Source organism: Rana temporaria, chromosome 5 (genome assembly GCF_905171775.1).
Source record: "Rana temporaria chromosome 5, aRanTem1.1, whole genome shotgun sequence".
Classification (NCBI taxonomy): Eukaryota; Metazoa; Chordata; class Amphibia; order Anura; family Ranidae; genus Rana; species Rana temporaria.
Genome location: NC_053493.1, coordinates 427812288 through 427837763, shown reverse-complemented (window position 1 = coordinate 427837763; position 25476 = coordinate 427812288). Strand labels below are relative to the sequence as shown.

Below are 25476 nucleotides of genomic sequence, written 5' to 3'. Positions count from 1 at the left end.
GGGGCGTCCTGGCTCCTCCCTGGGGCGGACACACAGGTGGCGTTGGGCGTCAGTCCAGTTCCTGCAGGCTGCGCGGCAGGTCCTCTTGGGTGAAGTGCCGGGTGGGGAAGGTCTGTAACAAGCTGCAGGGAGAGAGAGACGGCTGCAGAGCGTTGAGGTGATCGCAGACGCAGCGCAGAGAGGATTCGGCGGGGAACCCCAACCGCAGCGACTGACCCGAGGGGAGCCGGACCTGGAAGACAGAGAGAGACCACAATAAGAGACCGGGGGGGGGGGCGCTACAGGGTATATTCTGGGGGGGGGGGGGGGGGGTAACATTATAACTGTACAGATACTCTAATCACATCTACAATCACTGCACAGGAATAGGATCACCAACCAATCACAGTCTACCCTACCATTCTCCTTATTCCGGGGTGGGTGGTATGGATTGGGGGGGGGACCCACGTTGTTTTTTTTTCTTCACATTTGTGTATTGTTCACAATGGCCCAGATTCAGGTAGCTTTGCGCTTTTTTTACGTAGGCGCAGGGCACCGTTTTTGCCCTGCGCCCCCGCAAATTTTCTGCGCTACCCGCCATTCACGGAGCAGTAGCTCCGTAAATTGCGTGTGCGCTCCGGCAAAATGCCCGGCGTAAGCGCGCGCAATTTAAATGTTCCCGTAGGTGGCGGGAATCATTTAAATTAGGCGCGTTCCCTCGCCGAGCGTAGGGCGCATGCTCCGTCGGGAAACTTTCCCGACGTGCATTGCGGTAAATGACGTCGCAAAGACGTCATTTGCTTCAAAGTGAACGTGAATGGCGTCCAGCGCCATTCACTTACGCAAGCGACGTAAATTTTCAAATTTCGCGACGCGGGAACGACGGGTATACTTTAGCATTGGCTGCCCCTGCTATTAGAAGGGGCAGCCTTACGCTAAACATGCCGTACGCAAACGACGTAAACTGCGTACGCAGGGCTCGCGTAGGGTAGTGAATCGGCGTTAGTATGCAATTTGCATACTATACGCTGAGCACAACGGGAACGCCACCTAGCGGCCATCGCAAGAATGCAGCCTAAGATATGCGGGCATAAGAGCCTTATGCCACGCAGATCTTAGGCTGCAGTCGGCGTAACGAGGTTCCTGAATCAGGAGCATTCGTTACGCCGGCGCAAGTAAGCAATTGCGCTGCGTAACTATGGTTACGCAAGCGCAATTGCTTCTTGAATCTGGGCCAATGTTTTAATTTTTTCATTCAGCTGTCAGTGAGGAAGCCCGCTGACAGCTGAGGACTCATCCGCTCCTTAACAACCAGCTGTTCGCGGTGCCCTGACTGGGCAAAGACTTGCATCTGACCAGCAGTGAGCTGCGTTGCTTCAGCCAATCAGGGCTTAGAATGCACTGTCCAGAGCGCAGTGCATTGTGGGGGCAGCTTGCGGGTGGGCGATCATCCCGCCGGGCGACCTCGCAAGGTTCGGGTGTTTTCGGCGAGCACCCGGATGGGCTTTGTTTGGGGCCCGAAACTATTGGCCCATCTCTACTAATAAAAAACGAAGTTACTTACCGGTAACGTTCTTTCCCGTAGTCTTTCAGGACAGCCACCTGAGAGACCTTGGCTCCTCCCCTCTGTAGGAAACACCGCGCCAGCCTTCTATAAATTTCCTCCTCCCCTGCTGGCTCCTCAGTTCTTTAAAGAGCACCTCCAGTTTCTGGGGAGACACAAGAATATATGATACACATAGTTAACTATATCACATTTCCTGCAAGGAAATTCTTTACTTACTTTTGGGTGGGTTACCCGGCTGTCCTGAAAGACTACGGGAAAGAACGTTACCGGTAAGTAACTTCGTTTTTCCCCTAATCTTCTTTCAGGACAGCCACCTGAGAGGATAACCGAGCACTTACCCTTAGGCGGGACCACACTTGTAAGACCTTACGACCAAAGGTCTGATCTTTCGCTGATAAGAGATCCACCCTGTAGTGTCCTCACAAAGGTGTCGAAGCTGGACCATGTTGCCGCTTTACAAATTTGTTCCGGCGTTGCTCCAGCTCTTTCTGCCTGTGAGGCTGCCATTGATCTTGTGAGTGCGCTCTGATGCCCTCGGGATCTGTATGCCTCCTAACTTATAAGCCTGTTCAATGACTTCTTTTAGCCATCTGGCTATGGTGCGTCTAGTGGCATTGTGGCCCTTTCCTAGCACCAGTGTGTAAAATAAATAAGGAATCTGTCTTCCTGAGTGTTTTTGTTACTTCTAAATAATGTAAAACGCATCTTCTGACGTCTAAATTATGATATTTAACCTCTTGTTCCTTAGTAGGATTCTGACAAAATGAGGGTAACACAATTTCCTGTTCTCTGTGGAATCTCGAGACTACTTTCGGCAGAAAGCCCGGATCCATCCTGAAAATAATGCGGTCTGAAAAAACCTGAAAAAAGGGGGGTCTGATAGATAACGCCTCTATCTCACTGACCCTTTTAGCTGTCGTAATTGCTACCAAAAAGATTGTTTTTAACGTCAATGTCTTTAGGCTACAATTTTTTAATGGTTCAAAGGGGTCTCCTGTCAATGTTTGTAATACTAGTGACAGGTCCCATTTTGGAAAAATTGTACATCGTATGGGTGTTTGTCTGCTCAGAGATTTGAAGAATCTGACTATCCATGGGTCAGTAGCCAGACGTTTTTCTTGAAAAACTGATAGAGCTGAGACTTGGCTTTTCAGGGTACTGATGCTTAGTCCTTTCTCTACACCCTGTTGTAGGAACTCTAAGACTGCTACTGAGCTCTGAGTGTTGAAAGTATTTTCTGTGCACCAGTTATTAAAGCACTTCCATACTCTTTGATATATGTTACGTGTCTCCACTTTTCTGCTTTTTAGCAGTGTTGCTATTAAGTGGTTAGAGAAACCTTTAGCTTTCAGTAGCTGCTCCTCAGACACCAGGCGGCCAAGTCCCACCTTTTGACCTGGGGGCAGTATACTGGTCCCTGGGAGAGCAGATCTTCCTGTATTGGAAGCAGCCAGGGGGGTTCTATAGCTAGTTCTTTTAGCATAGAGAACCATGGTCTCCTGGGCCAAGGGGGTGCTATGAGGATTAGGGTTGTCTTCTCTATGCGCAATGTCCTTATTACTGCTGGTATCAGTACTGGAGGAGGAAAGGCATAGCACATCTTGAATGCCCAGCTCTGTGTCAACGCATCTACCCCCCCTAGGGCCCCGTCCTCTCTTTTTAGAGAATAGAATCGCTTGACTTTTTCTGGTTTTCTTTCAAGGCAAATAAGTCTATTTGAGGTGTTCCCCATTTCTGTGTGATCTGGTTGAACACCTCTTGATTTAGCGCCCAGTCGCCCTCCTTCACTTGCCTCCTGCTGAGGAAGTCTGCCACTCTGTTTAGGTCCCCTTTTAGGTGGACTGCTGATATCGAGAGTGTGTTCTTCTCTGCCCATGTCAGGATTTCTTGTGCAAGTGCCCACAGGGTTCCACTCCTTGTTCCTCCCTGTTTGTTTATGTAGGCTATTACTGAGGCATTGCGGATCTGATTTGTAGGTGATGAGCCTTTAGATCTTTTTGGAAGGATTGAAGTGCTGACCCTACTGCCTTTATTCCTTCCAATTGGATGATCTCATCCGTTCCTCTTTTTTCCATGTCCCTTGTGTTATTTGGGGAGCCTAGATGCGCTCCCCAACCTGTGCCACTTGCATCTGTGGTCAGGATTTGGAAATGGGCAGTGTCCAAAGTCGACCTTGGTTTACATTTTCCTTTGTCCTCCACCACCACAGGGTTCTCTTTACTTTGGTTTGGTAAAGAACCTTGACGTCCAAGGACTCTTGCTTGTGGTCCCATGTTTTTAGTAAAAACATCTGTAGTGGACGGAAATGTAAGGATGCCCATTGTACTGCTGGGATTGCAGATGTTAATAGCCCCAGGGTTGACATTAGTTTTCTGATGGTACATGTTGAGTTTGTTTGTAGTATACCCATCTCCTTTTGTATTTTTGCTATTTTTTCTTCGGGCAGGAATACTTTTTGTTGGACTGTGTCCAGTACATATCCCAGATAGATTAATTGTTGTGTTGGTTGTAGATTGGATTTTTCCAAATTCACTAACCAACCTAGGTTTTTCAGAAATATTTGTGTGATCTCGAGATTTCTCCGTAATTTTTCTGGAGTTTCTGCGAATAGTAGTAAATCGTCTAAGTATGCAATAATCGATATGCCTTGGACTCGTAAGGGTGCCAAGGCTTCTGCCAGAATCTTTGTGAATATTCTAGGTGAAGAAGAAAGGCCGAAGAGCAGGGCTCGGAACTGTAGGTGTCCGATTTTGTTTTTGGTTTCTATTGCCAATCTGAGAAATTTTTGGCAGTTTTGGTGTATTGGGATGTGTAAATAAGCATCCTTTAAATCTAGGGAAGCCAGAAAACAATTTGGTGGTAGTAGGGCTTTGACGGAATAAATTGAGTCCATTCTGAACCGTTTGTATGTTATGGACACATTCAGGGGTTTGAGGTTTAAGATCGGTCTGACCTTCCCGGTGGGTTTCACTACTCCGAACATATGGGAGTAGAACCCTGTTCCCCTTTCCTCTTTTGGCACCTCTATCACTACTTCCTGCCTTTTGAGATCCTCTATGGCCCTCATTAAGCCGTCGGCTTTCTTTTTGTTTTTTGGAAGCTTGGTTACGTAAAATCTGCTTGGGGGTGGTTTTGAGAACTCTAGGTAGTATCCGTCCTTTATCGTTCTCAAAATGTAGTGATTGGGAGTTGTTTTTCCCATTGTGGTAGGAAGGGCCCCCAGTCTTCTCCTACCTTGATCACTTCGTCATTTTTTGTCATAGGTTGGTTCAGGAGGACGAAAAAAAACGCTCCTCCTCTACCTTTCCCTTTTGGGACCCAAGGCCTTTTTGGTTGTCTACCTTGGGAGTAGTGTAACGAGGACCTCTGGGGGTCCAGGTTGCATTTTTCTGTCTCTTCTTGTTTTGTTGAGGCAGATTCCAGGGTGCTTTGCGTTTCAGCGGAAATGCCTTTTTCTTATCCGCTGTCCGATCTAGCACCTTTTCCAACCCTGGGCCGAAAAGCAATTCCCCTGTGAATGGGATGCCACATAGTTTGGTTTTAGACGCGCAGTCCCCCTGCCATGTCTTTAACCATAAGGCCCTTCTTGTGGAGTTGGCTAGTGCGGATGATCTGGCTGCCATGCGCACTAGTTCTGCTGAGGCATCTGCAATATAGGCTATACCTCGCAGTAATGTGGGAAAAGAGGATGGTATATGCTCTTGCGCAGTTCCTTCCTCGATATGGGTCTGTAATTGATTTAGCCAGAACTCCATATTTCTCGCCACGACTGTGACTGCCATTGCTGGCTTTAAACTTCCCAGCGTGGAGTCCCATGATTTTTTAAGTAATGAGTCCATCCTCTTATCCATAGATTCGGATAGGATGCCCATGTCTTCGAATGCCAAATCTGTGTGCCTTGAAACTTGTGAAAAGGCGGCATCTAGTTTGGGTACTTTGTTCCATATTGATGCTGGATCCTCTGAAAAAGGAAAGCGTCTTTTAAGAGTATTAGAAAAGAATGGCTTTCTTTCAGGGTCCTGCCACTCTTTTTTAATTGCTTCGATTAATACATCGTGCACCGGAAAATACTTCTTTTCCTGTTCCCCTAATCCCTCATACATTTGATCATGTAAGGATAGGGTCTTTTTCTCCGTTGATATACCTAATGTGGTATAAATGGCTCCCAGGAGATGATCTACATCCTCCAGTGAGAGCTTGTACCGGGAAGGCTTTCTAGAATCTCCTTCCTGAGCCTCCTCGTCTGACCCCTGGGAACCAGACACTGCGTTATCAGGTTCCTCGTCCGCCTCCTCTGTAGGAGTGTTTGACGGGCCTGCACGGTTGGAAGGTATTTGAACTGCTGTTGTGATTGAAGGAGAAGCTGACTGAAGCTGCTGGAATCCCTCAAAGAAGGTTTTAAAGGAATCAAAGGTATTGGCTAGTTCTTTAACTGATGATGCTAGTTCCGTGTGCTCACTATTATGTTCCTGTACTAATTGATTGATACAGTCACTACAAATTGCCTTTTTCCACGAATCTCTAAGTGTCGCTTTACATTGTGGACACTTCCTTTTTGAGCTGTGGGTGTTTTACTTTTGTCTGTTTTCTGGAATGACATAAAAAACACAAACCTCCCCAGTTAAATTATCAACAACCTGTACCTGCTTTGCAGATGCGCAGTGCCTACATGTGGGCTTACCTCACTAGGGGCCCCATGCATTACCCTCTGACACTGAGGGAATTGGCTACCCCCCCTTTCCTTTTTGGGACCCAGGAGGGGGAGGAGGGGTGGTGGGTTCAGGTTTGGGGAGATCCACCCTAGGTTCCCCTTACCTTTTCATGGCTGGAGCTGGTCTCTGCTGGAGCAGGCCCTCTTCCGTCCGCTTCCGACATTCCTTGTGTCACCAGGGTGCGTTGTGCTGTCTCTACAGCGTGCGCAGCTCCTCCAGCCTTTGCCTGGCTCCATTTCTTGGTACACGGCCGGAACCGGAAGTCGTGACCCCGGAAGTGCACGCCCCCGGTCGCCGTGATGACGTCACCCGTCCTCGGCGACGCGCGTTCTCGATACCCGGCGTGGCTGCACACTTCCCTCACCGCACTCGGTGAAGAAATGGAGCCCCCTCGATCAGCGCCTGCACTCAGGGATACGAGGGTGGCCAACTTCTAACAGGTTAGTAACCTGTTTGTCCCTGGAAGCCCCTGCTCCTTTCTGGACAATTTTACCTGAGCCTCCCTGGCTCTCCTGGCAGGTTCCTGCTGGTGTCTCCCCTCTGGAGGAAACACAAATAACTGAGGAGCCAGCAGGGGAGGAGGAAATTTATAGAAGGCTGGCGCGGTGTTTCCTACAGAGGGGAGGAGCCAAGGTCTCTCAGGTGGCTGTCCTGAAAGACGATTAGGGGAAATAGGATTTTTGCACTCGCTGCAGGAAGATCTGAAGTCATTCACTTTCAGGTTATACTGCCACCTACAGGAGGAGAACCTCTCCTACTCCCAGCCTTTGTCTCCGAGAACCTGGGCCCTTCCACAGCCATGGCCAGCTACTGGGAAGCGGGATGGTAAGTCGATCCTTGGACGCCTCCACGGGTTCTCCTGACGAAGCGGTAATAGACCGTGAAACTAGTAGAGATGCCCTTCGTGACAGACATCCCACTGTGAATAGACGTCGCTTTACATCTGCCAGAGCCGGAAGTGACGTCAGGACGCCGCTCAAGCTCTGCCAGAGCCGGAATTGACGTCATGATGCCGCTCTACAGCTGCCAGAGCCGGAAGTAACGTCTTAACTAGGGTTGTCCCAAAACCACTTTTTTAGGACCGAGTACGAGTACCGATACTTTTTTTCAAGTAGTCGCCGATACCGAATACCGATACTTTTTTTAAATGTGTCCCCAAATGCAGCCATGTCCCCCACATATGCAGCCATGTCCCCCACATATTGCAGCCATGTCCCCCACATATGCAGCCATGTCCCTCACATATGCAGCCATGTCCCTCACATATGCAGCCATGTCCCTCACATATGCAGCCATGTCCCTCACATATGCAGCCATGTCCCTCACATATGCAGCCATGTCCCTCTAGCCATGTCCCTCACATATGCAGCCATGTCCCTCTAGCCATGTCCCTCACATATGCAGCCATGTCCCTCACATATGCAGCCATGTCCCTCCAGCCATTTCCCCCATACCTTTGCCGCCGAAAGCCGCCGCATGGAGAAAATCACAGCATTCCTTTGAATAGCTATTTTGCCCGCGCGTATAGACACTCCCCCTTGCTCGCAATTGGACAGATCACGATCACCCATCCAATCCCGAGCAAGGGGGAGTGTCTATACGCGCGGGAACACTACAGCTATTCAAATGAAAGCTGTGATGTTCCCGCACGCCGTTTAACCCATGTGGCGGCTTTCTAAGCGGTGGCGCGATGCGGCAGCGGCGGGGGGGGGGAAGTATTCTATTTAGGTATCGGGGGTATTTGCGCGAGTACGAGTACTCCCGCAAATACTCGGTATCGGTCCCGATACCGATATCGGGACAACCCTAGTCATAACGTCGCTCTACAGCTGGCAAAGCTGCAATTGACGTCGCTCTACATCTGCCAGAGCCAGAAGTGACGCCATGACACCGCTTTACATTTGCGAGAAGCGACATTACGCCGTTTTACATCTGCCAGAGCCGGAATTGACGTCACGACACCGATCTACATCTGCCAGAGCCAGAAGTGGCATAACGTCGCTCTACAGCTGCCAGAGCTGGAATTGACGTCATTCTACATTTACACCAGGGGTCTCCAAACTTTTCAAACAAAGGGCCACTTTATTGTCCTTCAGACTTTAGGAGGGCCGGATTGTGGCCAGCGGCAGAAAATGTCCTGAACCCAGCACCAGTGAGAATAAATGTGGCCTCAGGGTTGGTGGTCAGGAGGAGTAGGGCCCCTATCAGTAGAAGGAATAGTATCCCATCATTGATATTAGTAGAAGGAATAGTGCCCCATATCAGTGGGAGGAATAGTGCCCCAAGGGCCGAATAAAGGCTAGCAAAGGGCCACATCTGGCCCTTGGGCCGCAGTTTGGAGACCCCTGATCTACACCTACTATAGCCATGGCCAGCTACTGTGAAGTAGATGGCAAGTCGGTCCTTCAGACAGAACAGCCGGACAACCCAGAAGAGCTTCACATGTCCTACATCACCTGGGTCAGTCCGGAGCTTTGAGGAGGACCAGAACACCCTCCGCCCCCATCTTGTAAAGCATACGGGGGAAGGGAAGACATTGGTCAAGGAGTACGGACTCCACAGAGACATTGGCGTATTTACCGCTTTCTTCAGAAGATCCTGGTACCTGGAGTGAAACCCGTCCAGCGAGTTGTTGAACCAGGAGAGGTCCACATCTAATCCTCTCTACCGGTGACAGGTCCTGGAGCAGCTCTGGATGTAGGGATCACGCCCACAGGTCCAGAGTGCCGGTACAGGAAGTCGTTGTCCATGCCTGGGATGTAACCAGCAGACAAGGTTGGAAGCTGAAGTTCTGCCCAGGCCCGGGCCTAGTCCATCTCTCTTTACATAGGAGAATCTTCTGGTTCCTCGATTGATGGAATCTACGGCCGTGGTGTTGTATGATGGAATCCAGATCAGACGGCCCTTTACCTGGATAGTGCCGGGGACGGGCAAACTGCCTGAAGCTCCAGAATAGTGACCAGGATACACGGTTCCTCTGATGCCAAAGTCCCTGCCACCAACACGGTGCCTGGAACTCCAACCTAGTCCAACAGACTTCCAAACATGAGGTAACTCCACCTGATAGGCCCATACACCGAGTGAGTCTTCAGAGACCGAGGCAATGCCAAAGTCTTTGGATCTGGGAAACACTCCATGACTTGTTACCAGGATAGAGTCTAGATAGCTCCTTAGGTGGAACCCCCCCATGCACGAAGGTCACCTCCAGGCTATGAGCACAACGTCCGGGGCCACCAGGATCTGGGCGTGGAACTCCAAAAGCAAGGACGAGCACAGAAGCTGCAATCACAGAGACCATCTCTGGAGAACGTCTCTACTTAAGAGAGAAGAGTGTAGACCAGGGATATGCAATTAGCCGACCTCCAGCTGTTGCCAAACTACAAGTCCCATGAGGCATAGCAAGACTCTGACAGCATCAAGTATGACACCCAGAGGCAGAGGCATGATGGGACTTGTAGTTTGGCAACAGCTGGAGGTCCGCTAATTGCATATCTCTGGTGTAGACTCTTCCCAGAAGACCATAAAACTGAGGCATGCCGGGAGTAGGAGGGCTCATCCCAGGCTGGTCAGAGTCCTCTCCCCTTGTAGGGGGCAGTATAACCCGGGGGGAGGTGAATGACTTCCTGTGTCCCTCGATGGGACACCTTTGGAGGTTCATTGTAAAGGGTTCGCTTTCTATGGGACAAATATAAAAAAGGAGGAGATCTTCGGCCGCACTCACCATCAGGGCGCAGTGGTTGTGGGAGGTCCCATGACTGGGGCTGCTCTGCCCCTCATTGGCTGCTGGAGTGGAGACATTCAGGTCCTTGTTGTGCCGCCTCTGACGATCCTCGGCAATACGTCGCAGGACCTCATCCCGCTCCTAGGAGAGAAGAGAACCAATGAACCAGAGAAGGCGAGAACTACAACCCACCTACCGACATCCCATGGCCAATCCGCTCAATCCATACAGAGAGCGCCCTCTGGTGACCAGTATACTGTACTGACCGGTCACATGACCAGTAGAGCGCCCCTCTGGTGACCAGTATACTGTACAGACCGGTCACATGACCAGTAGAGCGCCCCCCTGGTGACCAGTATACTGTACAGACCGGTCACATGACCAGTAGAGCGCCCCCCCCCTGGTGACCAGTATACTGTACAGACCGGTCACATGACCAGTAGAGCGCCCCCCCCCCCTGGTGACCAGTATACTGTACAGACCTGTCACATGACCAGTACAGAGAGCGCCCTCTGGAGACCAGTATACTGTGCAGACCGGTCACATGTCCAGTAGAGCGCCCCCCCCCCTGGTGACCAGTATACTGTACAGACCTGTCACATGACCAGTACAGAGAGCGCCCTCTGGAGACCAGTATACTGTACAGACCGGTCACATGACCAGTACAGAGAGCGCCCTCTGGAGACCAGTATACCGTACATCACTCTCTGCACTGTATGTAATAAATATGCCGTTCTTAAGCACGATCCCTTTTAATAACCTGCTACCCCCCCCCCATGTCTCCCCCCCCTCCCCCTCCCCCCCCCCCCCCCCGGCAGCAGTGTCACCTTTTTCTTTGTCCTTCGCTCCTCTTGGACCTCATGAGCCAGACTGGCGCTTTGCCGCTCCTCATACTCCTTCTGCTGCAGGCGGCGGGAGCTGGTCAGGGGGTGGTGCTCTGGAGAGGGTGGGGAGGCTGCAGGAAGAAGAGTGGATAAGGAATACAAGAAGAGCATTATACTTCAGGAGGCAGGGACCCTATTGTCACCCCTAACCCTGTACTGGGTGACACAGTGTGCGGTGACCCCACCTCTGACCTGGAGACAGTGCGGGGTGACCCCCCCCCCCCTCCACTGACATGGGGACAGTGTGGGGTGACCTCCCCCCTCCTCTGACCTGGGGACAGTGTGGGGTGACCCCCCCCCCTCCTCTGACCTGGGGACAGTGTGGGGTGACCTCCCCCCCTCCTCTGACCTGGGGACAGTGTGGGGTGACCTCCCCCCCTCCTCTGACCTGGGGACAGTGTGGGGTGACCTCCCCCCCTCCTCTGACCTGGGGACAGTGTGGGGTGACCTCCCCCCCTCCTCTGACCTGGGGACAGTGTGCGGTGACCCCCCCTCCTCTGACCTGGGGACAGTGTGGGGTGACCTCCCCCCCTCCTCTGACCTGGGGACAGTGTGGGGTGACCTCCCCCCCTCCTCTGACCTGGGGACAGTGTGGGGTGACCCCCCCTCCTCTGACCTGAGGACAGTGTGGGGTGACCCCCCCTCCTCTGACCTGAGGACAGTGTGGGGTGACCCCCCTCCTCTGACCTGGGGACAGTGTGGGGTGACACCCCCCCCCCCATGACCTGGGGACAGTGTGGGGTGACCCCCCCTCCTCTGACCTGGGGACAGTGTGGGGTGACCCCCCCCCCTCCTCTGACCTGGGGAAAGTGTGGGGTGACCCCCCTCCTCTGACCTGGGGACAGTAGGCCCCTCCTCTGACCTGGGGACAGTGTGGGGTGAACCCCCTCCTCTGACCTGGGGACAGTAGGCCCCTCCTCTGACCTGGGGACAGTAGGCCCCTCCTCTGACCTGGGGACAGTAGGCCCCTCCTCTGACCTGGGGACAGTGTGGGGTGACCCCCCTCCTCTGACCTGGGGACAGTAGGCCCCCTCCTCTGACCTGGGGACAGTAGGCCCCTCCTCTGACCTGGGGACAGTAGGCCCCCTCCTCTGACCTGGGGACAGTGTGGGGTGACCCCCCCCCCTCCTCTAACCTGGGGACAGTGTGGGGTGACCCCCCCTCCTCTGACCTGGGGACAGTGTGGGGTGACCCCCCCCTCCTCTGACCTGGGGACAGTGTGCGTGACCCCCCTCCTCTGACCTGGGGACAGTGTGCGTGACCCCCCCCTCCTCTGACCTGGGGACAGTGTGGGGTGACCCCCCTCCTCTGACCTGGGGACAGTGTGCGGTGACCCCCCTCCTCTGACCTGGGGACAGTGTGCGGTGACCCCCCTCCTCTGACCTGGGGACAGTGTGCGGTGACCCCCCTCCTCTGACCTGGGGACAGTGTGGGGTGACCCCCCCTCCTCTGACCTGGGGACAGTGTGCGGTGACCCCCCTCCTCTGACCTGGGGACAGTGTGCGGTGACCCCCCTCCTCTGACCTGGGGACAGTGTGCGTGACCCAGTGGGGTGTGACCCCCTCCTCTGACCTGGGGACAGTGTGGGGTGACCCCCCCCCCCTCCTCTGACCTGGGGACAGTGTGTGGTGACCCAGTGGGGTGTGACCCCTCCTCTGACCTGGGGACAGCGGATGAGACGTGGCGGCACCTCCTCCATCTTGTGGGGGGTTGAAGGCGGACACGGCAGCCGATGCAAAGTCTTCTCCTGGTTGGGTGCGGAGCGTTCCCCGGTGGTGACCTCCCTGCAGGATCCTGACACACACAAGACACAATTCTGGGTCACCAATCAGAAAGTATATACATGAGACAGTGAACAGCCAATCAGAAGCTCTATATATAAAAGGTGAAGAGCCAATCACAGTATAGACACATCTGCTGTGTACTGACCACTCCGCCGCGTCCTGCACCCCGAGACATCCGGCTCTGACCGCGGCCTGAACCTGCGACTCATTGAAGCCCATCTCATACAACGCATGGAAGAGATCACCAATCGTCTGCAAGAGAGAGAGTCATGTGACTGTACAGTGTCATCAGCCCAGTCTACCCACCCACCCACCCACCATACATGGAAAGACCCCCCATGGAGGTCCCCGAACCAGCAAAGTCTGACTTTTCATTTTATGTGGAAAGCAGCCAAAGCCCGAGAAGAAAGCCTGTCCCCTGCCAGGAGCGGCACCCTGGCTTTCTGGGCGAGGAAGCAGTGGTCTCTCTTCTGGGTTTCTGCTGGTGCCACAGCCAATCAGGTGACATCTGAACCCTTCCACTGACATGAGTATTTATCAGACGGGGGGGGCACATTCAGGAATGGGGAGAGGGAATTTAGATGTCCCAGGATCATCTGACCCCCCCCGGAGAGCCGAGACCTCCATGGCAGGTGTCTGTAGGAAGATGATCTCCTCTGGGTGGTGTGAACCCGGAAGAGCTCAGCTCTGATCACTTCAAAGGTTCACTGACAGGATAAAACACTCTGGGGTCCCTTCTCTCTCATCGGAGGTCCCTCCCTCCATCACATCAGAGGTCCCCCTCCATCACGAGGTCCCTCCCCCCATCACATCAGAGGAGGTCCCTCCCCCCATCACAAGGTCCCCCCCCCCTTACATCAGAGGAGGTCCCTCCCCCCCCATCACATCAGAGGAGGTCCCTCCCCCCATCACAAGGTCCCTCCCCCCTTACATCAGAGGAGGTCCCTCCCCCCCATCACATCAGAGGAGGTCCCTCTCCCCCATCACATCAGAGGAGGTCCCTCCCCCCCATCACATCAGAAGAGGTCCCACCCCCCATCACATCAGAGGTCCCACCCCCCATCACATCAGAGGTCCCACCCCCATCACATCAGAGGTCCCACCCCCCATCACATCAGAGGTCCCACCCCCCATCACATCAGAGGTCCCACCCCCCATCACAAGGTCCCTCCCCCCCATCACTTCAGAGGAGGTTCCTCCCCCCCATCGCTTCAGAGGAGGTCCCTCCCCCCATCGCTTCAGAGGAGGTCCCTCCCCCCATCGCTTCAGAGGAGGTCCCTCCCCCCATCACTTCAGAGGAGGTTCCTCCCCCCCATCACTTCAGAGGAGGTTCCTCCCCCCCATCACTTCAGAGGAGGTCCCTCCCCCCCCATCACATCAGAGGAGGTCCCTCCTCCCCCCCCATCACATCAGAGGAGGTTCCTCCCCCCAATCACATCAGAGGAGGTTCCTCCCCCCCATCACTTCAGAGGAGGTCCCTCCCCCCATCACTTCAGAGGTCCCACCGCCCATCACATCAGAGGTCCCACCCCCATCACAAGGTCCCTCCCCCCATCACAAGGTCCCCCCCCCCATCACTTCAGAGGAGGTTCCTCCCCCCCATCACTTCAGAGGAGGTCCCTCCCCCCATCACTTCAGAGGAGGTCCCTCCCCCCATCACTTCAGAGGAGGTCCCTCCCCCCATCACAAGGTCCCTCCCCCCCATCACATCAGAGGAGGTCCCTCCCCCCCATCACATCAGAGGAGGTCCCTCCCCCCCATCACATCAGAGGAGGTCCCTCCCCCCCATCACATCAGAGGAGGTCCCTCCCCCCCATCACATCAGAGGAGGTCCCTACCCCCATCACATCAGAGGAGGTCCCTACCCCCATCACATCAGAGGAGGTCCCTACCCCCATCACATCAGAGGAGGTCCCTACCCCCATCACATCAGAGGAGGTCCCTACCCCCCCCATCACATCAGAGGAGGTCCCTACCCCCCCCCATCACATCAGAGGAGGTCCCTACCCCCCCATCAGAGGAGGTCCCTACCCCCCCCATCAGAGGAGGTCCCTACCCCCCCCCCATCACATCAGAGGAGGTCCCTACCCCCCCCCATCACATCAGAGGAGGTCCCTACCCCCCCCCCCCATCACATCAGAGGAGGTCCCTACCCCCCCATCACATCAGAGGAGGTCCCCACCCCCCCACATCAGAGGAGGTCCCTACCCCCCCCCCCATCACATCAGAGGAGGTCCTTCCCCCCCCCCATCACATCAGAGGAGGTCCCTCCCCCCCATCACATCAGAGGAGGTCCTTCCCCCCCCATCACATCAGAGGAGGTCCCTCCCCCCCATCACATCAGAGGAGGTCCTTCCCCCCCCCATCACATCAGAGGAGGTCCTTCCCCCCCCCATCACATCAGAGGAGGTCCTTCCCCCCCCCATCACATCAGAGGAGGTCCCTCCCCCCCATCACATCAGAGGAGGTCCCTACCCCCCCATCACATCAGAGGAGGTCCCTCCCCCCCATCACATCAGAGGAGGTCCCTCCCCCCCATCACATCAGAGGAGGTCCCTCCCCCCCATCACATCAGAGGAGGTCCCTCCCCCCCATCACATCAGAGGAGGTCCCTCCCCCCCATCACATCAGAGGAGGTCCCTCCCCCCCCATCACTTCAGAGGAGGTCCCTCCCCCCCCCCATCACTTCAGAGGAGGTCCCTCCCCCCACATCACATCAGAGGAGGTCCCTCCCCCCACATCACATCAGAGGAGGTCCCTCCCCCCACATCACATCAGAGGAGGTCCCTCCCCCCACATCACATCAGAGGAGGTCCCTCCCCCCACATCACATCAGAGGAGGTCCCTCCCCCCACATCACATCAGAGGAGGTCCCTCCCCCCCATCACATCAGAGGAGGTCCCTCCCCCCATCACATCAGAGGAGGTCCCTCCCCTCCATCACATCAGAGGTCCCACCCCCCCATCACAAGGTCCCTCCCCCCATCACAAGGTCCCTCCCCCCCATCACTTCAGAGGAGGTTCCTCCCCCCCATCACAAGGTCCCTCCCCCCATCACATCAGAGGAGGTCCCTCCCCCCATCACAAGGTCCCTCCCCCCCATCACATCAGAGGAGGTCCCTCCCCCCCCATCACATCAGAGGAGGTCCCTCCCCCCGATCACATCAGAGGAGGTCCCTCCCCCCCACATCACATCAGAGGAGGTCCCTCCCCCCCACATCACATCAGAGGAGGTCCCTCCCCCCCACATCACATCAGAGGAGGTCCCTCCCCCCCACATCACATCAGAGGAGGTCCCTCCCCCCCACCACATCAGAGGAGGTCCCTCCCCTCCATCACATCAGAGGAGGTCCCTCCCCTCCATCACATCAGAGGAGGTCCCTCCCCTCCATCACATCAGAGGAGGTCCCTCCCCTCCATCACATCAGAGGAGGTCCCTCCCCCCCCATCACATCAGAGGAGGTCACCCCCCCATCACATCAGAGGAGGTCCCTCCCCCCCCCATCACATCAGAGGAGGTCCCTCCCCCCCATCACATCAGAGGAGGCCCCCCCCCCCCCCATCACATCAGAGGAGGTCCCTCCCCCCCATCACATCAGAGGAGGTCCCTCCCCCCCATCATATCACATAGAGGTGAACAGTAACAGATATGGCTGTTGATTGTCAGCCTTTTTATCATAACAATAAAGATCAGTGGAAAAAAAACATTTCCTGGAATCATCAGAGACATAAATGTATCCAAGAGTCTCACCCCTCGTCCTGCAGAAACCTCCATCCCCAACCAATCAGAGGAGCCGCCTGATAGAAAGAAAGAACCAATCATCATCAGGAACACCGACAACACCCCTCCCCCTTCACATAACACTCTGGGGTCCCCCCTCTCTCTATAGAACACTCTGGGGTCCCCCCTCTCTCTATAGAACACTCTGGGGTCCCCTCTCTCTCTCTCTCTATAGAACACTCTGGGGTCCCCCCTCTCTCTATAGAACACTCTGGGGTCCCCCCTCTCTCTATAGAACACTCTGGGGTCCCCCCTCTCTCTATAGAACACTCTGGGGTCCCCCCCTCTCTCTATAGAACACTCTGGGGTCCCCCCTCTCTCTATAGAACACTCTGGGGTCCCCCCTCTCTCTATAGAACACTCTGGGGCCCCCCCTCTCTCTATAGAACACTCTGGGGTCCCCCTTTCTCTATAGAACACTCTGGGGTCCCCTCTCTCTCTATAGAACACTCGGGGGTCCCCCCTCTCTCTATAGAACACTCTGGGGTCCCCCCTCTCTCTATAGAACACTCTGGGGTCCCTCTCTCTATAGAACACTCTGGGGTCCCACCTTCCTCTATAGAACACTCTGGGGTCCCCCCTCTCTCTATAGAACACTCTGGGGTCCCCCTCTCTCTATAGAACACTCTGGGGTCCCCCTCTCTCTATAGAACACTCTGGGGTCCCCCTCTCTCTATAGAACACTCTGGGGTCCCCCTCTCTCTATAGAACACTCTGGGGGTCCCCCCTCTCTCTATAGAACACTCTGGGGTCCCCCCTCTCTCTATAGAACACTCTGGGGTCCCCCCTCTCTCTATAGAACACTCTGGGGTGCCCCCTCTCTCTATAGAACACTCTGGGGTCCCCCCTCCTCTCTCTATAGAACACTCTGGGGTCCCCTCTCTCTATAGAACACTCTGGGGTGCCCCCTCTCTCTATAGAACACTCTGGGGTCCCCCCTCTCTCTATAGAACACTCTGGGGTCCCCTCTCTCTCTATAGAACACTCTGGGATCTCTCCTCTCTCCATAGAACACTCTGGGGTCCCCCCTCTCTATAGAACACTCTGGGGCCCCCCCCTCTCTCTATAGAACACTCTGGGGTCCCCCCTCTCTCTATAGAACACTCTGGGGTCCCCCCTCTCTCCATAGAACACTCTGGGGTCCCCCCTCTCTCTCTATAGAACACTCTGGGGTCCCCCCTCTCTCTCTATAGAACACTCTGGGGTCCCCCCTCTCTCTATAGAACACTCTGGGGTCCCCCCTCTCTCTATAGAACACTCTGGGCTGGGTTCCCCCCTCTCTCTATAGAACACTCTGGGGTCCCTCCTCTCTCCATAGAACACTCTGGGGTCCCCCCTCTCTATAGAACGCTCTGGGGTCCCCCCTCTCTCTATAGAACACTCTGGGGTCCCCCCTCTCTCTATAGAACACTCTGGGGTCCCCTCTCTCTATAGAACACTCTGGGGTCCCCCCTCTCTCTATAGAACACTCTGGGGTCCCCTCTCTCTCTATAGAACACTCTGGGGTCCCCCCTCTCTCCATAGAACACTCTGGGGTCCCCCTCTCTCCATAGAACACTCTGGGGTCCCCCCTCTCTCTATAGAACACTCTGGGGTCCCCCCTCCTCTCTCTATAGAACACTCTGGGGTCCCCTCTCTCTATAGAACACTCTGGGGTCCCCCCTCCTCTCTCTATAGAACACTCTGGGGTCCCCCCTCTCTCCATAGAACACTCTGGGGTCCCCCCTCTCTCTATAGAACACTCTGGGGTCCCCCCTCCTCTCTCTATAGAACACTCTGGGGTCCCCCCCTCTCTCTATAGAACACTCTGGGGTCCCCCCTCCTCTCTCTATAGAACACTCTGGGGTCCCCCCCTCTCTCTATAGAACACTCTGGGGTCCCCCCTCCTCTCTCTATAGAACACTCTGGGGTCCCCTCTCTCTATAGAACACTCTGGGGTCCCCCCTCTCTCTATAGAACACTCTGGGGTCCCCCCTCCCTCTATAGAACACTCTGGGGTCCCCTCCTCTCTATAGAACACTCTGGGGTCCCCCCTCTCTCTATAGAACACTCTGGGGTCCCCCTCTCTCTATAGAACAGTCTGGGGTCCCCCTCTCTCTATAGAACACTCTGGGGTCCCCCCTCTCTCTATAGAACACTCTGGGGTCCCCCCTCTCTCTATAGAACACTCTGGGGTCCCCCCTCTCTCTATAGAACACTCTGGGGTCCCCCCTCTCTCTATAGAACACTCTGGGGTCCCCCCTCTCTCTATAGAACACTCTGGGGCCCCCCCTCTCTATAGAACACTCTGGGGCCCCCCCTCTCTCTATAGAACACTCTGGGGTGCCCCCTCTCTCTATAGAACACTCTGGGGTGCCCCCTCTCTCTATAGAACACTCTGGGGTCCCCCCTCTCTCTATAGAACACTCTGGGGTCCCCACTCTCTCTATAGAACACTCTGGGGTCCCCTCTCTCTATAGAACACTCTGGGGTCCCCCCTCTCTCTATAGAACACTCTGGGGTCCCCACTCTCTCTATAGAACACTCTGGGGTCCCCACTCTCTCTATAGAACACTCTGGGGCCCCCCTCTCTCTATAGAACACTCGGGGGTCCCCCCATCTCTCTATAGAACACTCTGGGGTCTCCCCTCTCTCTATAGAACACTCTGGGGTCCCCCCTCTCTCTATAGAACACTCTGGGGTCCCCCCTCTCTCCATGGAACACTCTGGGGTCCCCCCTCTCTCCATGGAACACTCTGGGGTCCCCCCTCTCTCTATAGAACACTCTGGGGTCCCCCTCTCTCTATAGAACACTCTGGGGTCCCCCCCTCTCTCCATAGAACACTCTGGGGTGCCCCCTCTCTCTATAGAACACTCTGGGGTCCCCCTCTCTCTATAGAACACTCTGGGGTCCCCTCTCTCTCTATAGAACACTCTGGGGTCCCCTCTCTCTCTATAGAACACTCTGGGGTCCCCCCTCTCTCTATAGAACACTCTGGGGTCCCCCTCTCTCTATAGAACACTCTGGGGTCCCCCTCTCTCTATAGAACACTCTGGGGTCCCTCCTCTCTCTATAGAACACTCTGGGGTCCCCCCTCTCTCTATAGAACACTCTGGGGTCCCCTCTCTCTCTCTATAGAACACTCTGGGATCTCTCCTCTCTCCATAGAACACTCTGGGGTCCCCCCTCTCTATAGAACACTCTGGGGCCCCCCCTCTCTCTATAGAACACTCTGGGGTCCCCCCTCTCTCTATAGAACACTCTGGGGTCCCCCCTCTCTCCATAGAACACTCTGGGGTCCCCCCTCTCTCTCTATAGAACACTCTGGGGTCCCCCCTCTCTCTATAGAACACTCTGGGGTCCCCCCCTCTCTCTATAGAACACTCTGGGGTCCCCCCTCCTCTCTATAGAACACTCTGGGGTCCCCTCCTCTCTCTATAGAACACTCTGGGGTCCCCCCTCTCTCCATAGAACACTCTGGGGTCCCCCCTCTCTCCATAGAACACTCTGGGGTCCCCCCTCTCTCTATAGAACACTCTGGGGTCCCCCTCTCTCTATAGAACACTCTGGGGTCCCCTCCTCTCTATAGAACACTCTGAGGTCCCCCCTCTCTCTATAGAACACTCTGGGGTCCCCCTCTCTCTATAGAACACTCTGGGGTCCCCCCTCTCTCTATAGAACACTCTGGGGCCCCCTCTCTCTATAGAACACTCTGGGGTCCCCCCTCTCTCTATAGAACACTCTGGGGTCCCCCCTCTCTCTATAGAACACTCTGGGGTCCCCCCTCTCTCTATAGAACACTCTGGGGTCCCCCCTCTCTCTATAGAACACTCTGGGGTCCCCCCTCTCTCTATAGAAAACTCTGGGGTCCTTCTCTCTCTATAGAACACTCTGGGGTCCCCCCTCTCTCTATAGAACACTCTGGGGTCCCCCCTCTCTCTATAGAACACTCTGGGGTCCCCCCTCTCTCTATAGAACACTCTGGGGTCCCCCCTCTCTCCATAGAACACTCTGGGGTCCCTTCCTCTCTCTATAGAACACTTTGGGGTCCCCTCCTCTCTATAGAACACTCTGGGGTCCCCCCTCTCTCTATAGAACACTCTGGGGTCCCCCCTCTCTCTATAGAACACTCTGGGGTCCCCTCCTCTCTATAGAACACTCTGGGGTCCCCCCTCTCTCTATAGAACACTCTGGGGTCCCCCCTCTCTCTATAGAACACTCTGGGGTCCCCTCTCTCTATAGAACACTCTGGGGTCCCCCCTCTCTCTCTATAGAACACTCTGGGGTCCCCCTTCTCTCTATAGAACACTCTGGGGTCCCCCCCTCTCTCTATAGAACACTCTGGGGCCCCCCCTCTCTCTATAGAACACTCTGGGGTCCCCCCCTCTCTCTATAGAACACTCTGGGGTCCCCCCTCTCTCTATAGAACACTCTGGGGTCCCCCCTCTCTCTATAGAACACTCTGGGGCCCCCCCTCTCTCTATAGAACACTCTGGGGCCCCCCCTCTCTCTATAGAACACTCTGGGGTCCCCCCTCTCTCTATAGAACACTCTGGGGTCCCCTCTCTCTATAGAACACTCTGGGGTCCCCCCTCTCTCTATAGAACACTCTGGGGTCCCCCTCTCTCTATAGAACACTCTGGGGTCCCCTCCTCTCTCTATAGAACACTCTGGGGTCCCCCCTCTCTCTATAGAACACTCTGGGGTCCCCCCTCTCTCTATAGAACACTCTGGGGTCCCCCCTCTCTATAGAACACTCTGGGGTCCCCCCTCTCTATAGAACACTCTGGGGTCCCCCCTCTCTCTATAGAACACTCTGGGGTCCCTCCTCTCTCTATAGAACACTCTGGAGTCCCCCCTCTCTCTATAGAACACTCTGGGGTCCCCCCTCCCCCTCTCTGAGGGTCTCTCACACTCTCTGCGTCTTCTCCGGGATTCTGTCGCGTGGAGTGGTTGGGTGAAGGCTATTCACTCTCTGATTGGATATTCCTCCTGTCACTCAAACCTTTCTAGGTTTTAATTGGATTTAAATGGTTCCGGTTTGGCTTCTATTGGCTGAACGGTCCCACGAGCTCCGCCTTCTGTGTCCGATGATCTGTTTATCCTTCTGAGCTGGCCAAGTGTCTCTTCAGCCAATAGGATCCCGAGCTGTAAGCCCCGAGTTTTGATTGGACCGCAACCTCCCGGCCACCACCCCGTTCCACGCGCACTGTTGGATCTTCAGTCCATGACTGACAAAGTAGACTCCTCCCCCTTTCCTCGACTCCTCCCCGGGCGTCCCAATTACATGGAGAGGGGTGTGGCTGCAGCTTTAACCGGAAACATGTGACCTCCACTCCATTTTTTTTTTATATTGATCTTTATTGTAACAGACAATGGAAATTAGAAACAACACATGGAAGTGGAGGGGACGTGTTTCCTGTCACATGGTATCTGGCTGCACACTGGGGGGGGGGGGGGGAGAGATTTACCCCCCTTTCATGACCAGGCCATTTTTTTGCGATTCGGCTTGCGCGGTCGTGCGACGTGGCGGTGGCTCCCAAACAAAATTGGCGTCCTTTTTTTCCCACAAATAGAGATTTCTTTTGGTGGTATGTGATCTCCTCTGCGGTTTTTATTTTTTTGCGCTATAAACAAAAATAGAGCGACAATTTGGGAAAAAAAACAATATTTTTTACTTTTTCTATAATAAATATCCCCAAAAAATATATAAAAAAAACGTTGTTTTCCTCAGTTTAGGGCGATACGTATTCTTCTAAGTATTTCTGGTAAACAAAAAATCGCAATAAGCGTTTATTGATTGGTTTGCGCAAAAGTGATATATAGGCCCGGATTCTCAAAGGAGTTACGCCGGCGTATCTCCAGATACGCCGGCGTAACTCTGAGTGCGGCCCGTCGCAACTCGGCGCCTGATTCATAGAATCACATACGCCTCACAGTTGCCTAGATACGAGCGGTGTAAGTCTCCTACGCCGTCGTATCTTAAGGTGCATATTTACGCTGGCCGCTAGGTGGCGCTTCTGTAGATTTCCGCGTCGAATATGCTATTGAGCTAGATACACCGGGCCAGATTCTCATAGCATCGGCGGCGGCGTAGCGTAAGCCATTTACACCACGCCGCCGCAAATTACTGGAGCAAGTGCCGTATTCGCAAAGCACTTGCTCCGTAATTTGTGGTGGCGTAGTGTAAATGGCCCGGCGTATGGCCGCGTAATTCAAAGGGGGCGGCTTGTATTCAAATTAAGCGCGCCCCCGCGCCGATCGAACTGTGCATGCGCCGGGCGTAAAAATAGCCCAGTGCGCATGCTCCAGCTCACAACGGAAAACGTCAATGACGCCGACGTGTGCGTCATTGATGTCAAGTCGTATTCAAGAACGACTTAGTAAAACGACGTAACCGGCGGCGTAAAGTTACCCCTCATAAAGCAGGGGTAAGTCATGTTAGGTATGGACTTCGGAAACGTACGAACCGCGTCGTGTTTTACGTCGTTTGCGTAAGTCGTCCGTGAATATGGCTGGACGTAAGTTACGTTCACATCGACAAAGCATTGAGCGGGCGTAATTTCATTTGAAAATTCGACGTGATACTGAGCATACGCGCGCATGCGCCGTTCGAAAAAAGCGGCATTTATGTGGGGGTCACGATTAGTTTACATAAAACACGCCCCCCTCTTCCTCATTTGATTTAGGCGCGCTTAGGCCGGCACATTTACGCTACGCCGACGTAACTTTGGACGCACGTGCTTTGTGAATACTGCACTTGCCTCTCTAAGTTGCGGCGGCGTAGCGTAACTACGATACGCTCCGCCCGCTTACATTTACGCCGCTCTACAAGAATCTGGGCCAAAGTGTCTACAAAATAGGGGATCGTTTTATGGCGTTTTTATTATTATTATTTGTATTTTTACTAGCAATGGCGGCGATCGGCGATTTTATCGTGACCACGACATTGCGACAGACACGTCGGACACTTTTGGTGCCATTTTGGGACCATTGTCATTGATACAGCGATCAGTGCTATAAAAATGTGACTGGCAGGGAAGGGGTTAAGTGTGTCCTAGGGAGTGATTCTAACTGTGGGGGGATGGGCTACCTGTGGACAGATTGGTGTAGAGAGTTCCAGTGAATGGGAGGGGGCTCTGGTCAGATTGGGGTTGAGAGTTCCAGAGAATGGGAGGGGCTCTGGACAGATTGGGGTAGAGAGTTCCAGAGGATGGGAGGGGCTCTGGACAGATTGGGGTAGAGAGTTCCAGAGGATGGGAGGGGTTCTGGACAGATTAGGGTAGAGAGTTCCAGAGGATGGGCTACCTGTGGACAGATTGAGGTAGAGAGTTCCAGAGGATGGGAGGGGCTCTGGACAGATTGGGGTAGGTAGTTCCAGAGGATGGGAGGGGCTTTGGACAGATTGGGGTAGAGAGTTCCAGAGGATGGGAAGGGCTCTGGTCAGATTGAGGTAGAGAGTTCCAGAGAATGGGAGGGGCTCTGGACAGATTGGGGTAGAGAGTTCCAGAGAATGGGAGGGGCTCTGGACAGATTGGGGTAGAGAGTTCCAGAGGATGGGAGGGGCTCTGGACAGGTTAGGGTAGAGAGTTCCAGAGGATGGGAGGGGCTCTGGACAGATTGGGGTAGAGAATTCCAGAGGATGGGAGGGGCTCTGGACAGATTGGGGTAGAGAATTCCAGAGGATGGGAGGGGCTCTGGACAGATTGGGGTAGGTAGTTCCAGAGGATGGGAGGGGCCCTGGACAGATTGGGGTAGGTAGTTCCAGAGGATGGGAGGGGCTCTGGACAGATTAGGGTAGAGAGTTCCAGAGGATGGGAGGGGCTCTGGACAGATTGGGGTAGGTAGTTCCAGAGGATGGGAGGGGCTCTGGACAGATTGGGGTAGAAAGTTCCAGAGGATGGGAGGGGCTCTGGACAGATTGGGGTAGGTAGTTCCAGAGGATGGGAAGGGCTCTGGACAGATTGGGGTAGAGAGTTCCAGAGGATGGGAGGGGCTCTGGACAGATTGGGGGTAGGTAGTTCCAGAGGATGGGAGGGGCTCTGGACAGATTGGGGTAGAGAGTTTCAGAGGATGGGAGGGGCTCTGTACAGATTGGGGGTAGGTAGTTCCAGAGGATGGGAGGGGCTCTGGACAGATTGGGGTAGAGAGTTCCAGAGGATGGGAGGGGTTCTGGACAGATTAGGGTAGAGAGTTCCAGAGGATGGGCTACCTGTGGACAGATTGAGGTAGAGAGTTCCAGAGGATGGGAGGGGCTCTGGACAGATTGGGGTAGGTAGTTCCAGAGGATGGGAGGGGCTTTGGACAGATTGGTGTAGAGAGTTCCAGAGAATGGGAGGGGCTCTGGACAGATTGGGGTAGAGAGTTCCAGAGAATGGGAGGGGCTCTGGACAGATTGGGGTAGAGAGTTCCAGAGGATGGGAGGGGCTCTGGACAGGTTAGGGTAGAGAGTTCCAGAGGATGGGAGGGGCTCTGGACAGATTGGGGTAGAGAGTTCCAGAGGATGGGAGGGGCTCTGGACAATTTGGGGTAGAGAGTTCCAGAGAACGGGAGGGGCTCTGGACAGATGGGGGTAGGTAGTTCCAGAGGATGGGAGGGGCTCTGGACAGATTGGGGTAGAAAGTTCCAGAGGATGGGAGGGGCTCTGGACAGATTGGGGTAGGTAGTTCCAGAGGATGGGAAGGGCTCTGGACAGATTGGGGTAGAGAGTTCCAGAGGATGGGAGGGGCTCTGGACAGATTGGGGGTAGGTAGTTCCAGAGGATGGGAGGGGCTCTGGACAGATTGGGGTAGAGAGTTTCAGAGGATGGGAGGGGCTCTGTACAGATTGGGGGTAGGTAGTTCCAGAGGATGGGAGGGGCTCTGGACAGATTGGGGTAGAGAGTTCCAGAGGATGGGAGGGGTTCTGGACAGATTAGGGTAGAGAGTTCCAGAGGATGGGCTACCTGTGGACAGATTGAGGTAGAGAGTTCCAGAGGATGGGAGGGGCTCTGGACAGATTGGGGTAGGTAGTTCCAGAGGATGGGAGGGGCTTTGGACAGATTGGTGTAGAGAGTTCCAGAGAATGGGA

General features: G+C 54.5%; 1 protein-coding gene across 1 annotated transcript; it reads right to left on the bottom strand.

Annotated features, from left to right (window-relative positions):
- Window positions 1-3: 3 nt before the first annotated feature.
- On the bottom strand, window positions 4-21643 carry LOC120941760 (UBX domain-containing protein 1-B-like). Its single transcript, XM_040355426.1, has 7 exons — window positions 21321-21643; window positions 16398-16444; window positions 12793-12899; window positions 12524-12657; window positions 10807-10934; window positions 9980-10120; window positions 4-232 (listed from the first exon to the last, which is right to left on the bottom strand). Exons 2-7 carry the CDS (start codon window positions 16419-16421, stop codon window positions 50-52), a joined length of 717 nt encoding a protein of 238 aa, XP_040211360.1. The 5' UTR covers window positions 16422-16444; window positions 21321-21643; the 3' UTR covers window positions 4-49.
- Between the last annotated feature and the right edge of the window lie 3833 nt (window positions 21644-25476).

Excerpts from the sequence above, each read along its gene's own strand:
- LOC120941760 (XM_040355426.1), bottom strand. The coding sequence starts at position 16,421 with ATGGAGGTTTCTGCAGGACGAGGG. Across the intron at positions 12,900-16,397 it reads AGGTTTCTGCAGGACGAGGG|ACGATTGGTGATCTCTTCCA; the intron begins GTGAGACTCTTG and ends TCTCTCTTGCAG. Across the intron at positions 10,121-10,806 it reads AGCGAAGGACAAAGAAAAAG|GAGCGGGATGAGGTCCTGCG; the intron begins GTGACACTGCTG and ends CTTCTCTCCTAG.